The 13,272-nt window shown below is 48.4% G+C and overlaps 2 protein-coding genes across 2 annotated transcripts in view; both read left to right on the top strand.

The window, feature by feature from the left end:
• The first annotated feature begins 5,673 nt into the window (after positions 1 to 5,673).
• LOC138721456 (collagen alpha-1(I) chain-like) lies at positions 5,674 to 8,274 on the top strand. Its single transcript, XM_069858597.1, has 3 exons — positions 5,674 to 5,783; positions 6,645 to 7,311; positions 7,627 to 8,274. Exons 1-3 carry the CDS (start codon positions 5,674 to 5,676, stop codon positions 7,663 to 7,665), a joined length of 816 nt encoding a protein of 271 aa, XP_069714698.1. The 3' UTR covers positions 7,666 to 8,274.
• Positions 8,275 to 8,321: 47 nt separating this feature from the next.
• MAML2 (mastermind like transcriptional coactivator 2) overlaps positions 8,322 to 13,272 on the top strand; it is a 220,574-nt gene continuing 215,623 nt past the window's right edge. Inside the window, exon 1 of the mRNA XM_069883392.1 lies at positions 8,322 to 8,769. Coding sequence (XP_069739493.1) covers positions 8,395 to 8,769 — 375 coding nt within the window. The 5' untranslated portion in view covers positions 8,322 to 8,394. The remainder of the gene's footprint in view (positions 8,770 to 13,272) is intronic.

Below are 13,272 nucleotides of genomic sequence, written 5' to 3'. Positions count from 1 at the left end.
TACATTTGCAGCACAACAGTTATTCTTCTCTTTAGAGAGTAGGTGATGAGTCACATCGTAGGCATTATATAGACTGAGTCTGACTTAGCCACCTAAATGAACATTTGGACCCACAGTGCTGTCTCTGATATGCAGCTGCAGCAATTTACTGAGATTTAAACATCATAGAATCATAGAATAACCAGGTTAGAAGAGACCCACTGGATCATCGAGTCCAACCATTCCTATCAAACACTAAACCATGCCCCTTAGCACCTCGTCCACCCGTGCCTTAAACACCTCCAGGGAAGGTGAATCAACCACCTCCCTGGGCAGCCTGTGCCAGTGCCCAATGACCCTTTCTGTGAAGAATTTTTTCCTAATGTCCAGCCTAAATCTCCCCTGGTGGAGCTTGAGGCCATTCCCTCTTGTCCTGTCCCCTGTCACTTGGGAGAAAAGGCCAGCACCCTCCTCTCTACAACCTCCTTTCAGGTAGTTGTAGAGAGCAATGAGGTCTCCCCTCAGCCTCCTCTTCTCCAGGCTAAACAACCCCAGCTCTCTCAGCTGTTCCTCATAAGGCCTGTTCTCCAGCCCCCTCACCAGCTTCATTGCTTTTCTCTGGACTCGCTCCAGAGCCTCAACATCCTTCTTGTGGTGAGGGGCCCAGAAATGAACACAGGATTCGAGGAGCGGTCTCACCAGTGCCGAGTACAGAGGGAAAATAACCTCCCTGGACCTGCTGGTCACACCGTTTCTGATACAAGCCAAGATGCCATTGGCCTTCTTGGCCACCTGGGCACACTGCTGGCTCATATTCAGTCGGCTGTCAACCAACACCCCCAGGTCCCTCTCCTCCAGGCAGCTTTCCAGCCAGACTTCTCCTAGTCTGTAGCACTGCACAGGGTTGTTGTGCCCCAAGTGCAGGACCCGGCATCTGGCCTTGTTAAACCTCATGCCATTGGACTCAGCCCAGCGGTCCAGCCTGTTCAGATCCCTTTGCAGAGCCTCCCTACCCTCCAGCAGATCAACACTTCCACCCAGCTTAGTGTCATCTGCAAACTTGCTAAGGGTGCACTCGATGCCTTCATCCAGGTCATTGATAAAGACATTGAACAGGGCTGGACCCAGCACCAAGCCCTGGGGAACCCCACTTGTCACTGGCCTCCAGCTGGATTTCACACCATTTCCCACCACTCTCTGGGCCCGGCCATCCAACCAGTTTTCCACCCAGGAGAGTGTGCGCCTGTCCAGGCCAGAGGCTGACAGTTTCCGAAGCAGAATGCTGTGAGAAACTGTGTCAAAGGCTTTACTGAAGTCCAGGAAGACCACATCCACAGCCTTTCCCTCATCCAGCAGCCGAGTCACTTGGTCATAGAAGGCGATCAGGTTAGTCTGGCAAGACCTGCCTTTTGTGAACCCGTGTTGACTGGGCCTGATCACCCAGTTCTCTTGCATGTGCTTCATGATAGCACTCAAGATCACCTGCTCCATGACTTTCCCTGGCACTGAGGTCAGACTGACAGGCCTGTAGTTTCCTGGGTCCTCCCTGCGACCCTTCTTGTAGATGGGCACAACATCAGCCAGCCTCCAGTCCAGTGGTACCTCCCCAGCCTTCCAGGACTGTTGGAAGATGATGAAAAGGGGTTTGGCCAGCACATCCGCCAGCTCCTTCAATACCCTTGGGTGAATCCCATCTGGCCCCATAGACTTGTGTGTGTCTATTTGGGCTGGCAAGGCTCTGACCACCTCCTCTTGGATCATGGGAGCCTCATTTTGCTCCTCTAGCTCCTGGGTTTATACACAGACAGAACAACTTTATTTACAATTAAAGACTGAGGCAAAGAAGGCATTAAGTACCTCAGCCTCTTCCTCATCCCCTGTCACTGTTGTTCCTTCTGCGTCCAATGCATCAAATTACATTGTACAAACATAATAACAACTTGCAGTAACTAAAAAAAATAGGAGAATGGAATAATGTGGCCATGCAAGACAAGCAAGAATTCTTCCAATGTAATTTAACAGGAAGTAGGAATTAATTAAAATCATGAAAAAAATGTCTTACCTGAATTGTATGAAGCCCAAATTGGAGTTCTTTGGAGTCAGTGGAGTAGATGTTTGGATTTTTGAGAAGTTAGGAAGGGTTAAGTACTGTATCATCTATTCTGAAAAAAATTACAGAAATGGCATTGTCTGCTTGCTTCTCAGAAAGCCAGTTGTGCTCTGAGCTAGGTAAAAAGAGGGGTGGCCATCTGATCAGGGAGGTGATTCTCTCTCTCTATTCTGTTCTCATGAGACCCCAGCTGGCATGTTGAATCAGCTCTGGGTCCCCCAATACAAGAAGGACATGGTCCTGTTGGAGCAGGTCCAGAGGAGGGTCATGGAAATGGTCAGAGGGCTGAAGCACCTCTCCTGTGAGGAGAGGCTGAGAAAGTTGAGGTTGTTCAGCCTGGAGAAGAGAAGAGTTCTGGGGAGACCTTATTGCAACCTTTTGGTACCTAAAGGGGGCTTATAATAAAGGTGGAGAGTTTTCACCAAGGACCTGGACAGGCTGGAGAAGTGGACCTGTGAGAACCTCATGAGGTTCAACAAGGCCAGGTGCAAAGTACTGCTACCTTCAGAATTTTCGGAAAACTTGAGGATGTATGATTTTTAATTAAAAAAAAATTGCTATTGAAATGAGTGGTTGATTTCCCATTTTCCTACATTTAAACTGTTTGGGAAATTTTGGATTGCTGATCACTGATATTTCAAGAATCCATATATTTTGATTGGAAAAGAAAATCAGGAAATTATTACGGTGACTGATTTTACTTTTCTTTTTTTCAGTATCTACCGCATCCCAGATCCTCTTGGTTCACCTAAGAAGTGTGAGCTACCTACTTTTTTCTTGTTCCTGTAGGCATTTTTTTCACAGATCCTAGTTTTTTTGTCTCTAGCAGGGATACAAAAGTACAAAAAAACAGGGATACAGAAGTATCCTGTTAGAGCTTCTTGGAAGAAATACCTCCATAGGTTTACTAATCTTGTCTGTGCCATCACCAGTTGGACTAAGAAAATGCCTTGTATTGATATCACTGATTTCTGTTTCAGTAGGATGCTGGAGTTTGATCTGGCTTGGCAGGGGTTGGCAATGTTTGTGTGTGTGTGTAGTCTCTGTTAAACTTTCATATTCCCCCCACCAAGACTGGAGAAAGTGATAATATTTTTATGGCTGTTGTTTCACCTGAAGAGTTTCTACAAGATAGAGAATGTGAAGTATCATTACATCATGTTTACACTTGTCACCACCACGGGAAATGAAGATTGTTCAGAATAAGTGTATATTTAAAAATTTAGATCAAATTCTGTAGGAAAGGCTATAAATGCTGGTACTTATGCAGCATGAAGTGCAAAGAGGACGCTTACCCCCGACATTTTCTATATGCAAAAATACTCAAGAGTATTCCTAGCAGAAAAATTTTGGGCAAGTGTCTAAAGATGGGAGAAGTCAGAAATGTGACCAGTCTTCCATACTTCCTTTTCTCCATTGCAGAATCTGAGTGGACTTAGGGGGTGAGAGAATATAATGTTTGTTCTGATAGCACATTTGAGGGTTAATTTTTTAAGTAGTATCTTTAATTAAGATGAAGTACCTGTCTTAATGGAACAATGGAGGGAGCTCACTATGTGATTAGACTTTGTTGGGTGATTAATGGTCATACTTGGAAATTACTTTAGTTCCTGTAGTGTTTCGATAATCTGCTCTCGTTTAAGTTCTGTAACTCAAGACTGAAGAAGTTCACACAAGGTATTTATGCACAGGATCAGGTTTTCTAATGCGAGGTACTTCTAAGAGAGAAGGCCCTTTCAATCTATATTCTATGTCACGTTCTTACAATGCAGTACAAAAAGAAGTGATTTTTCTGCCAGTGTCCCTCAGGTTTTGCAAAGAAAGTCATTTGTCGATGAAATGGGATAGTAAACTTTGTGAATAGTTGATAGCTGTTACTGTCATGTTTTTTGGTTTTGTTTTGGTTTTTTTGTGAGAGAAGGCTTCTCCTGTTTCCAAAAAGCAGCTATTTCTAGCAGTTCAGCAGGCGATTACAGGCAATTCCCATGCTTAACTCTCCTGATTTACTTTTATTTGGATAAATAAAGTCTTGTAGTTTTATCCTTCTTTAAGTCTGTCTGGATAAACAGAGTGGGTGTGTTAGATAAACACATGTAAACACAATACCACTCCAAGAGAAATACCCAGCACACGCAAAATAGAGTTTCTAACGCTGACTTTCTGATTCTGCTTTGAGAAACAAGAAATCCCAAATTCTAATCTGAATTTAAATGTGAGACAAAAGAATGTGAGAAAGTGTAACTTACGGGCAAAGGAATAACATGAGAAATATGTGAAATGGTTTTGAAAGAACCTGATAACAACCCCCTCAATGGCTCCACTCTCCGAATGGTTTATGTGAATTTTGGTATTTTTCTAGGTAATAAGGTGGTGGCACGGGGACAGTTTGTTTTGTGCCCCCCCCAGTAGTTTATTAACTAAGACATTGACACAGTTTCTTTAGATTGCTCTGAGGGTTATATTCTTATTTTAAAAACCGGCGTATGTTCAAGATGGCTTTTTTTTTTTACAACTTTAACAGAGCAGCAACCACACGCATTTTGTGTCTCAAATTTAAGGAAAGTAACGTGTCCGAGATGCATTTAGACTCTGCAATCCAGTTAAACACTTGACTGAGTGAGCTGCACAGACTGTGAGCAGCACAGTATATGAACGTGCCTAGCTGGGAATACCCCAAGGAAATACCTGTATGGCTAAGAACCCTCGCTGAAAATCAAGTAATGGAAATGGCTGAAATTTAGAAGTTTGCAAAGTCCTCCATAGGACTGATACTAAGTATGTGCCATTCTAGTGGAGTTAATGTAACTTTGAAGTAACTTGACACATGATTTCTAGACACAGGCGAACAAAGTATGCACCTGGATTTAAGCATGTACTCAAGTTTTTAAGCAACATGCGTTCAACAGAGTCTTTTTGTTCCTTTTTTTTTTTTCCATCTCTGTGGTGAGAATTCCTGGCTGTGAACCCAGCACAAATAAGTGCTTGCCTGATCTGGAAGGGGCTGCCGACTCAGGGAACTCAGAGCTTCGACACAAGAAGCGAATAGACACAGACAAAATGCCCAAGTGTAACAGCTCATGTGATATTGCAACGTCATGTAACAAGGTCACAAATTAATGTCGACAGAAGGAAACAAAAAGCAATTAATTATTCAGGACCTGCAATGTTAATGTTTTATCGTGTGTGTTTATTAGAATGCCTATGACACGAATCGCAAGTGGCGTTACGATGATGTTGAGAACCATTCGCTTTTAAGAACACTGACAACCAAACAATCCAACCCCGCCAGTGGTGCTCAGGGGTCGGTATCACTCGCTAGTGTCTCCTGGACGAAACTGGAAAAGCGGAGGGATGGATTTAGGGTATTTCCTTCTCTGAAACACCAGGGGCAGTATTTGCTGCAATATTGAGCGACACACGAAACCACGAAAGGCACGAGACGCTGCTCGGCAAAAGTGACTCTTAAAGGTCTCAAGTTAGAATTCGAAAACCTTCATTTTGAAAGCTCATTCTCCGAGTTCTACAAGATCTTGTAAGAGAGAACTCCTGCAGCTACCCTGGTATCCCCCAGAGCAGCACCACCAATGTCATATTCCCGTAGCAACCCTGGAAACCCCAGCCAAGACTTGGGTTTCAAGACCCTCGCTTATCCTCCAAGAGGTTCGCGTGTTACTGTTACACCTGCGCTCTGCGAGTGACCCTCTTAAACCCCGCAGTGGCAGCTGAACTGTAAAGAACAAATAAAACCCCTGGCCAGGCCTGAAGCCAAGGTAATAGTCCATTATTTTACAAACATTAAAATATCTTTTTTTTTTTTTCCCAACTGTGCCAGGCCATTGTTCTCAACAGATGTATGCTACCGCTGTGTATCAAATAACAACTCACTCTTCCTCAGTTGTTCAAGGTTAAACAAAAAAAAAAAAAAAAAAAATCCCCTTTTCCTGTTAGCAATAATGCCTTCCTCGGTAGGCGGCACATCCACAGATCCGGCTTCCCCAGACCTTGTCCCTCAGTGAGCCTGAACCTGTCAGAGACTCTTGCTTGTGCTCCCTTTACCGGATCCTGGGAACCCACATGGATGTTTGCTGCAGCGTGAAGGAGATGGGGGTCATGAAAGCAGGGGCTTTAATATTTCCCATGCATTTGGTGCTGCATATCTTTTACATATTTGGGGTCAATTTCCAGGAAAGCGTTATTTCATCATTGGCATTAAAAGCATTTGTGTGTGTGATCTTGGAATGGGATAAAACCACCAGAGAAGGTTATTAGTTCCTCCTCACCCTCAGCTTAATGCTCTGGTTATGTTGCAATGAGATGTGTGTATTTTTCTGACCAGACCCACGACAAAACCAAACACAACGATGCATGTTAGGAGGTGTACAGCCCCAAAAGACCTTTAATGTTTTTCCATCAGGGATGTATCTACACGCGCCTGGGGGCCATTTTTATTTCCAAAGAGGTATTTGGGAACTGGGATCACGCAGCCACAGCAGCACAACAACCTATCTCCTTAATAAAGCTGACCAGCTCCCGGGTCGTTCCGCATCCCCCTCAGCAACACGCAGGACCTGGCGGCTGCCAGTGGCAGCAAGGCCAGCGCAAGGGACCCGATCTCTCAGTCGGCCCCCCCTGCTCTGAACAGAGGAGTCCGGCAAGCGAAGCACCAAGGCTGCGGCTTTCCCGAGGAGGAACCACAGCGCAGGAGTCCCAGGAAGCTCCTGTCGGAGCCCGGAGCTCCCGCATCCCAAGCCGGACCTCGCGTCGCACGCTCACCCCGCGCACGAAAGCGCCCTAGAAGGCACCGCTCGTTTTTTCTACCGCCCGTTCCAGCGACATCCAGCTGGAAGAGGAGCGCAGCGCCCCGATCCGTCCGAGAACTCGCTCCCGTTCGCCCCGAGGTGTCGCCGCCGGGGGAGGACGGCGAGCGGGCGCTCCCAGGTACGGGGCGAGGAGGGGAAAGGGGATTTCCTCGGCTCCCTCCCATGCAAACCCCTCCCGCGGAGCCCGGCTCCCTCCGCGGCCGCTGGGGGGAGGCTCCGCGCCTCGTCCCCGCTGACACCCGCCTCCCGCCCCCGCTGCTCCGAGGGGCGCCGGGCGGCTCGGGCACCCGCGGCAGCGGCGGCACCGGCGGAGCCAGCGCGGGCGGGGATGGAATGATGGAATATACACAATCACAAAGGAAAAGTGGCCGGACTGTGCTGGGGGCAAAATGCAGCAAGTTTGTAAGTGCAACTCTCCGTTTGTAATTACTGTCTGAAGAGGGGCTGGCGCTTGGGTCCTTTTTTTTTTTTCCCCCAACCTTTTTTTTTTTCGTTGAAACTGTACTCGAAACTATTCGATATCTGGGAGTCTAAGGGAAAGTATGCGAGAGGAGTTCTTTGCCTGGGTTCGTAGCTTGCGGCTTTATTACTAAGGGGGGAAATAAGCGCTGAAAGCAATACGGATTTTATCCAGTAGCTGGATTAACTGAAGGCGAAGCGTGGAAATCCACTGACTGACATTGTTCGGACCCGGGGCTCCGTCTCTCTTATTTTTAGACAAGCTACAATTTAGCGGCAGACAATTGGACACGGTAATAAACCGGAGAGCGGCCAGCGAGGAGCGGGCGAGAGAAACGAGAAAGCACAAAGACTAAACTGACCCGAACCTCCTCCTTCTCCTTCTCCGGCTCTTTATTTGTACATTTGCTAAAGACTTTTTCACAACCACCAACAAACCCCAAACCAACAGACCCCGTTCCGCCAAACCTAGAAGCTTTCTGGCCCGCCGGGGGGGGTTTCTCCGAGCCGCGAGCCCGGTGATGCCTTTCCTTGCATAAATTTCCACTTCAAGGAACAACCTCCCCGCTCCCCCGAAATAAAATCAAATCAATAAACCTGCCAAGCCTCACTCATTCCCGAGGGAGATCTTCGTCCAGGGATTCGTTTCGGAGGCAGCGGCTCGCTTAATTTTTTATTTATTTTTTTCCTCCCCCGGCGGAGCCTCCCGTTCCCCCTCCCCGGGTGCCCTTTCTGCCCCGCGGAGCCCCTCGGGGGGGCTGCCCGGCCTCGACCCCCCCCTGCCCCGATGCTGGCATAACCTTAGCTGCCGCCGGACACCCCCCCCGCTCTCTCACCGCCCGGGGGCCGGCTGGGGGTGGGCTGGGGGCGCGGGGCTGACCGCCCTCCGCCCCGCCGCCAGCCCCCGGGCTCCCGCCGCTGCCCCCGCCTCTCCTTCCCCCCCACCCCCCCCCCCGCCCCGTCCCCTCCGCCTTTCCCCTCTCCATGCGGCAGTGAGCACCGCGGGGCCAGCACCGCCGGGCAGCCATGGGCGACACGGCTCCCCCCCAGGCCGCGGGGCTGGGGGCCGGGCTGCTGGGGGGGGGCGGGCCGGCGGCGCCCCGCGTGCACAGCGCGATCGTGGAGCGGCTGCGGGCCCGCATCGCCGTCTGCCGCCAGCACCACCTCAGCTGCGAGGGCCGCTACGAGCGCGGCCGCGCCGAGAGCTCCGACCGCGAGCGGGAGAGCACCCTGCAGCTCCTCCACCTCGTCCAGCAAGGGCAGGGGGCCCGCAAAGCCAACAAGCACCCGAAAGCGGCCGCCCCCGCCGCGCCCCCGGACTACCACCAGCACCTCCTCAGCAACGGCGGCATCAACGGGGAGCAGCCGGCGGGGGAGCAGCGCGCCTCGGCGCTCCTGGCGGTGAGTCACAGCGCCCCCTGCCGCCGGGGAGGCGCCGCGGCCGGCGGCGCGGGGAGGGGAATGGCGGGGGGGGCGCGCTGCGGGCACCGGGCGCGTGACCCCCGCGATGGGCGCTGGGGTCACTGGGCCCAGGGGTCAGTGGGCCCTGCGGTGGTGTCGAGGAATCGGGATCGCACGCGGAATGACCTGGGCTGGAAGGGACCCTCAGGGATCGTAGAATCATTGGAAAGGGACCTTAAAGAGCATCCAGTTCCAACCCCCCTGCCGTGGGCAGGGACCTGCTAGAGCAGGTCGCTCAGAGCTTCATCCACGGAACCGCAGAATGTCCTGAGTTGGAACGGACCCACAATATCACAGGATGGTTTAAATTGGAAGGGACCTTAAAGAGCATCCAGTTCCAGCCCCTGTGCCACACGCAGGGACACCTCCTGCTAGATCAGATCGCTCAGGGCTTCATCCACAGAATCACAGAATGTCCTGAGTTGGAATGGACCCACAAGGGTCACAGAATTGTAGAGTGGTTTGAGTTGGAAGGGATCCACAAGGATCACAGAGTGGTTTGAATTGGAAGGGACCTTAAAGATCATGCACTTCCAACCTCCCTGCCGTGGGCAGGGACACCTGCTAGGTCGGGTCGCTCAGAGCTTCATCCACAGAATCACAGAATGTTCTGAGTTGGAACAGACCCACCAGGATTATAGAATCACAGAATCGTTTAGATTGGAAGGGATCTTAAAAACCATCCCGTTCCAACCCCTCTGCCATGGGCCTCCTACTAGATCATCCAGCCTGTCCTTGATCACTTTCAGGGAAGGGGCATCCACAACTTTACAACTCCTGTCCCTGCTTGGGACGACCCCCAGATTTACACCATATGTCTGAGGGCATTGTCCAAATGCTTCTTGAATATTGTTAGGCTTGGTGCCGTGACTGCTTCCCTGGGGAGCCTGTTCCAGTGCTCCACCACCCTCTGAGTGAAGAACCTTTTCCTGATATCCAACTTAAATCTCCCCTGGCACATCTTCCTGCCATTTCCTTGGGTCCTACTTTTGGTCATCGGAGAGAATGAGATCAGCATCCACTCTTCCTCCTTCCCTTGTGAGGAAGCAGTAAAGTGCTATAAGGTCCCCCCTGATTCTCCTCTTCAGGGCCAGAGCAGGGGAGCTGAGGGACATGTCCTCCCTCAAAGGGATCTGGGGACCACTTGTTGTTTTTTTAAATCAATTCACACCCCTAGAAGTGCATCACCTGCCTTTGCTATCGCCCCACTAAGGTGGTGACAGTGGCCCCCCTGAGGAGGAGCCCTGGCAGCAAAGGCTAGTAGCACACTCCTGAGCTGAAATTCTGGAGATACATGCCTGAAAGTAGCACCAAAGTATCACCCACCTCCACAATTGCTCCCCTGCCCCATTTTATCCCATTCATCAGGGCTTCAGGCGGCTATTTTCACTCGAGTGGCTGTGTCCCTTGAACTTGGCCGATGAACAATGGGCAGTGCAGAGGAAGGAGAGCCCGTGCATGCATTTCAGCGCATCACCTTTACCAGAAAGGGTCGGGTTTTTATTATCACTGCCTGTGTTTTGCAGAACAGAGTTACAAGAGTTTTCCAGGCACTGCCACTTTGTAAATTATATGCTGACCTTTTTTCAACTGGAAATTGCTCTGAACATGTCGAAGAGGCAAAGCCTTGTCTCCTGTTACTTTATTATGAGCAGTCCGTGTGTCGTGCTTTTTAAGTGTATGCTGCGCTGTGCTGCCTTCCAACTCTTAATTCTCGGCACACGTGTGAAGTATTAAGAGGAGTGACTGCATCCTGATAGGCCAGTGGCTGCTATTCGAACAGCTGAAAACAGATCGCTCCCTCCACTCCAGCGTTCAAACCTACCTCTCCTAGTGCCTGACGTACGCTAAAACAAAACCTTCGTGACTGTTTCTCCCTTTTTACACGGGAGTTTACTGCGGTGCGTGGATCGACGTTTGGGGCTGCGTTGCCCAGCATCGTTCGTGAGGGTGGGGATGTAAGCGTTAATGCGATAACATTGTGTCTGAGGGCAGTTAAGCCACTTCAACCTGACTCAGTGTTCAGATTAAATCTCCCCGCATTCCTTGTCACAATCAAAAAAGCCATTATCTTATTTTTCCAGTGTGTATTAATGAAATGCTTTGCACTTGTCTTACGGGGGAAACAAAAGCTTTTGTCTAATAATGTGCGTCCTAGAAAAATCCACTTTCTGAAATCAGGGAACAGGCCTTTTATAGTTTTCGGTTTGTTTTCAGGGTTTTTTTTACTAGCTGTTACTAGTATTATGAAATAGCTGGAGGCAGCTGTTTGAAAGTGCTAAATGAAACAACTGCAAAGAAAATACTGAAAGATTTTCATCTTTTAAATGCAGAGAGGTTGTCCTTGTTTCTGAAATACCACTAATGATTGTTAATTCTGAAATACCACTAATGATTGTTAATTCTTTTTGCTGGAGAATGCCTTGCACGACCCTCGCTCCACATTACGTGTTGTGTTACCTTCCAGATACCTCTGCACAAATGTCTCTTACAAGGGAAAAGTCCCCCTTATTTTTGCATGCTAGTGTTTGGTAATCCTGCTGACAAGGTATGTGACTTCACTGAGCATGATGTTTGGGGCCCTGAACCATGTTTTGACATTTGAAGAAATGCTGGCTCATGAAGCAGTATTGTAATGGTATCACTGCACATCGCTGATCCTCCCACTCTGTGCTTGACACAGACATTTCTCATTTGCTGCTCTGGTAGGACTGCCTAATTAAGAATTAGAGAAAGGCATTGGTTCAGAGTCACATCTCTGTGTCACAGAGGCACATGCTCCCCTTACCAAGAGCTCCTTAGAACATTGTTGCAAATATTAAAAAGGAACAGCAAACCACACAGTGTCTGAGTGGGATGAATTCCAGTGGCTGAGGGTCATACACCAGAGAGCACAAAATTGTGCTCCTGTTCTTGAAAATTCAGAGGGTAGGGATGGGCCAGGAAATAACGGGGTCATGCTTTCACTCTGGCCATAGCTGGAGGACAAATTTGCTCCAGCAGTTATTCCAAGGTTACTTGAAAGAGGAATTTATAAGGCAGCCTGAGCCTGTTGTCCTGCTCATTAGAAATGGATTGGGAAAGAGACCCATCTCTAAGGCAGCAGAATTCATTCTCTATGGGGTGTTTCCCTAGAGGAAAAAATGGAAGCTTTATTTGCACCGATGGTTATTCCTCTACTTAGAGACTTTATGCCTGGAGAATGCGGAAGATCTGAGGTGCACAGGGTCCTGGAACAAGGCACAACTTTGAGCTTGAGCAGGTACAGCTCTGGCAGAAGGACACACGAGACAGTAGCTTTTCTGTGAGTCTCACACTGAGCGTGAGAGATTGGACACATCTCTGACTCCACAAGGAGACTGTAAAGCTCCACCTGCCTTGCTGTAGCTCTACTAGTTAAAATAGCTCCACATAGATAAGTGCTGAGGCAGTCATAACTCTCTTTGGGGAGTTCTGGCTATCAGGATGCCCTTTGTTCTGCCAAACCAAGATTGTCCCCATGCTTCCTCTCCTGAAAATAGCTGGATTGTTTCCTTTGCTTTGCAGGTCCCACTGCTCTTGTTACAAGTGCGCCTGCCATGTTTAGTGGCATAGGATGGGTCATTTACACAGTTGGACTCAAGAGTAAATATTTGACACTCGATAACATTTGAAACAACGTTCACTTGAACTTATCAAAGAGCTTGAAGTGATTATCTGACATTGTTGATACTATTATTTGATAATTATCTTTTCCCAGTGGACAGTTTAAAACTGGCAGAAGAGATATTTTTTTTAGTGGGGTTGGCTTGGACTTCATTTGGCAGTGTTGCTTTGATTTTGCATTGGCAGCAGTATTGTCTAACTGGAAAGCAGATTTTTTAGCTGGACCAATGGAAGTGGGTGCATGTCAAGGAGAACTTTATTCTTCAGGACATGGCTAGAAAAGCTTTTGTACTTTCTGCCTCCCTGCGTTTCCCAAGAGCTGACATTTGTTTATTTATATGGTGGTGTTACTTTTCATGGTGCAGAGTGGAACAGATAAAATATTCTGTCTTTCTTTTATACGTACATCTATATGCGTGTATATGCCCTCCAGCACTTAACTGTTTATATTATTTATATTATATGTAAACAGTTAGTTCTGGAGGGCATTCCTCGGTGGCTTAGGCATTGAACTGGTAATACCAAAGTTCTTGCATTGCAGTTTCAAATCTCTGGCAGCTGATTCATTCCTTTGTTCTTCCAACATAGGCTGAGCACCGTTCGGTTTGCACTGTGCAAACTAGGAACTGTATCATGTGCATTATTGCATTATTCTGGTCAGGTTCTTTCATTGCAGCCATCACACTATTGGCTCTGAGTATGTTAAGCGGTATTTGTCATCAGTCACAAATGACTTGTTCTACTTTCATCTACTTTCACCATCTTGAAGTTGTGCTGAATTTATCATTGCAAATATTA

The sequence above is a fragment of the Phaenicophaeus curvirostris genome, chromosome 1 (genome assembly GCF_032191515.1).
Source record: "Phaenicophaeus curvirostris isolate KB17595 chromosome 1, BPBGC_Pcur_1.0, whole genome shotgun sequence".
Lineage (NCBI taxonomy): Eukaryota > Metazoa > Chordata > Aves > Cuculiformes > Cuculidae > Phaenicophaeus > Phaenicophaeus curvirostris.
This window is presented reverse-complemented; position numbering and strand designations above follow the sequence as displayed.

Coding starts and splice junctions, on each gene's coding strand:
- LOC138721456 (XM_069858597.1), top strand. CDS start 5,674: ATGTCATATTCCCGTAGCAACCCTGGAAACCCCAGCCAAGACTTGGGT. Junction 5,784..6,644: donor GTTACACCTGCGCTCTGCGA/GTGACCCTCTTA, acceptor CATCCCCCTCAG/CAACACGCAGGACCTGGCGG. Junction 7,312..7,626: donor GGGCAAAATGCAGCAAGTTT/GTAAGTGCAACT, acceptor TCTTATTTTTAG/ACAAGCTACAATTTAGCGGC.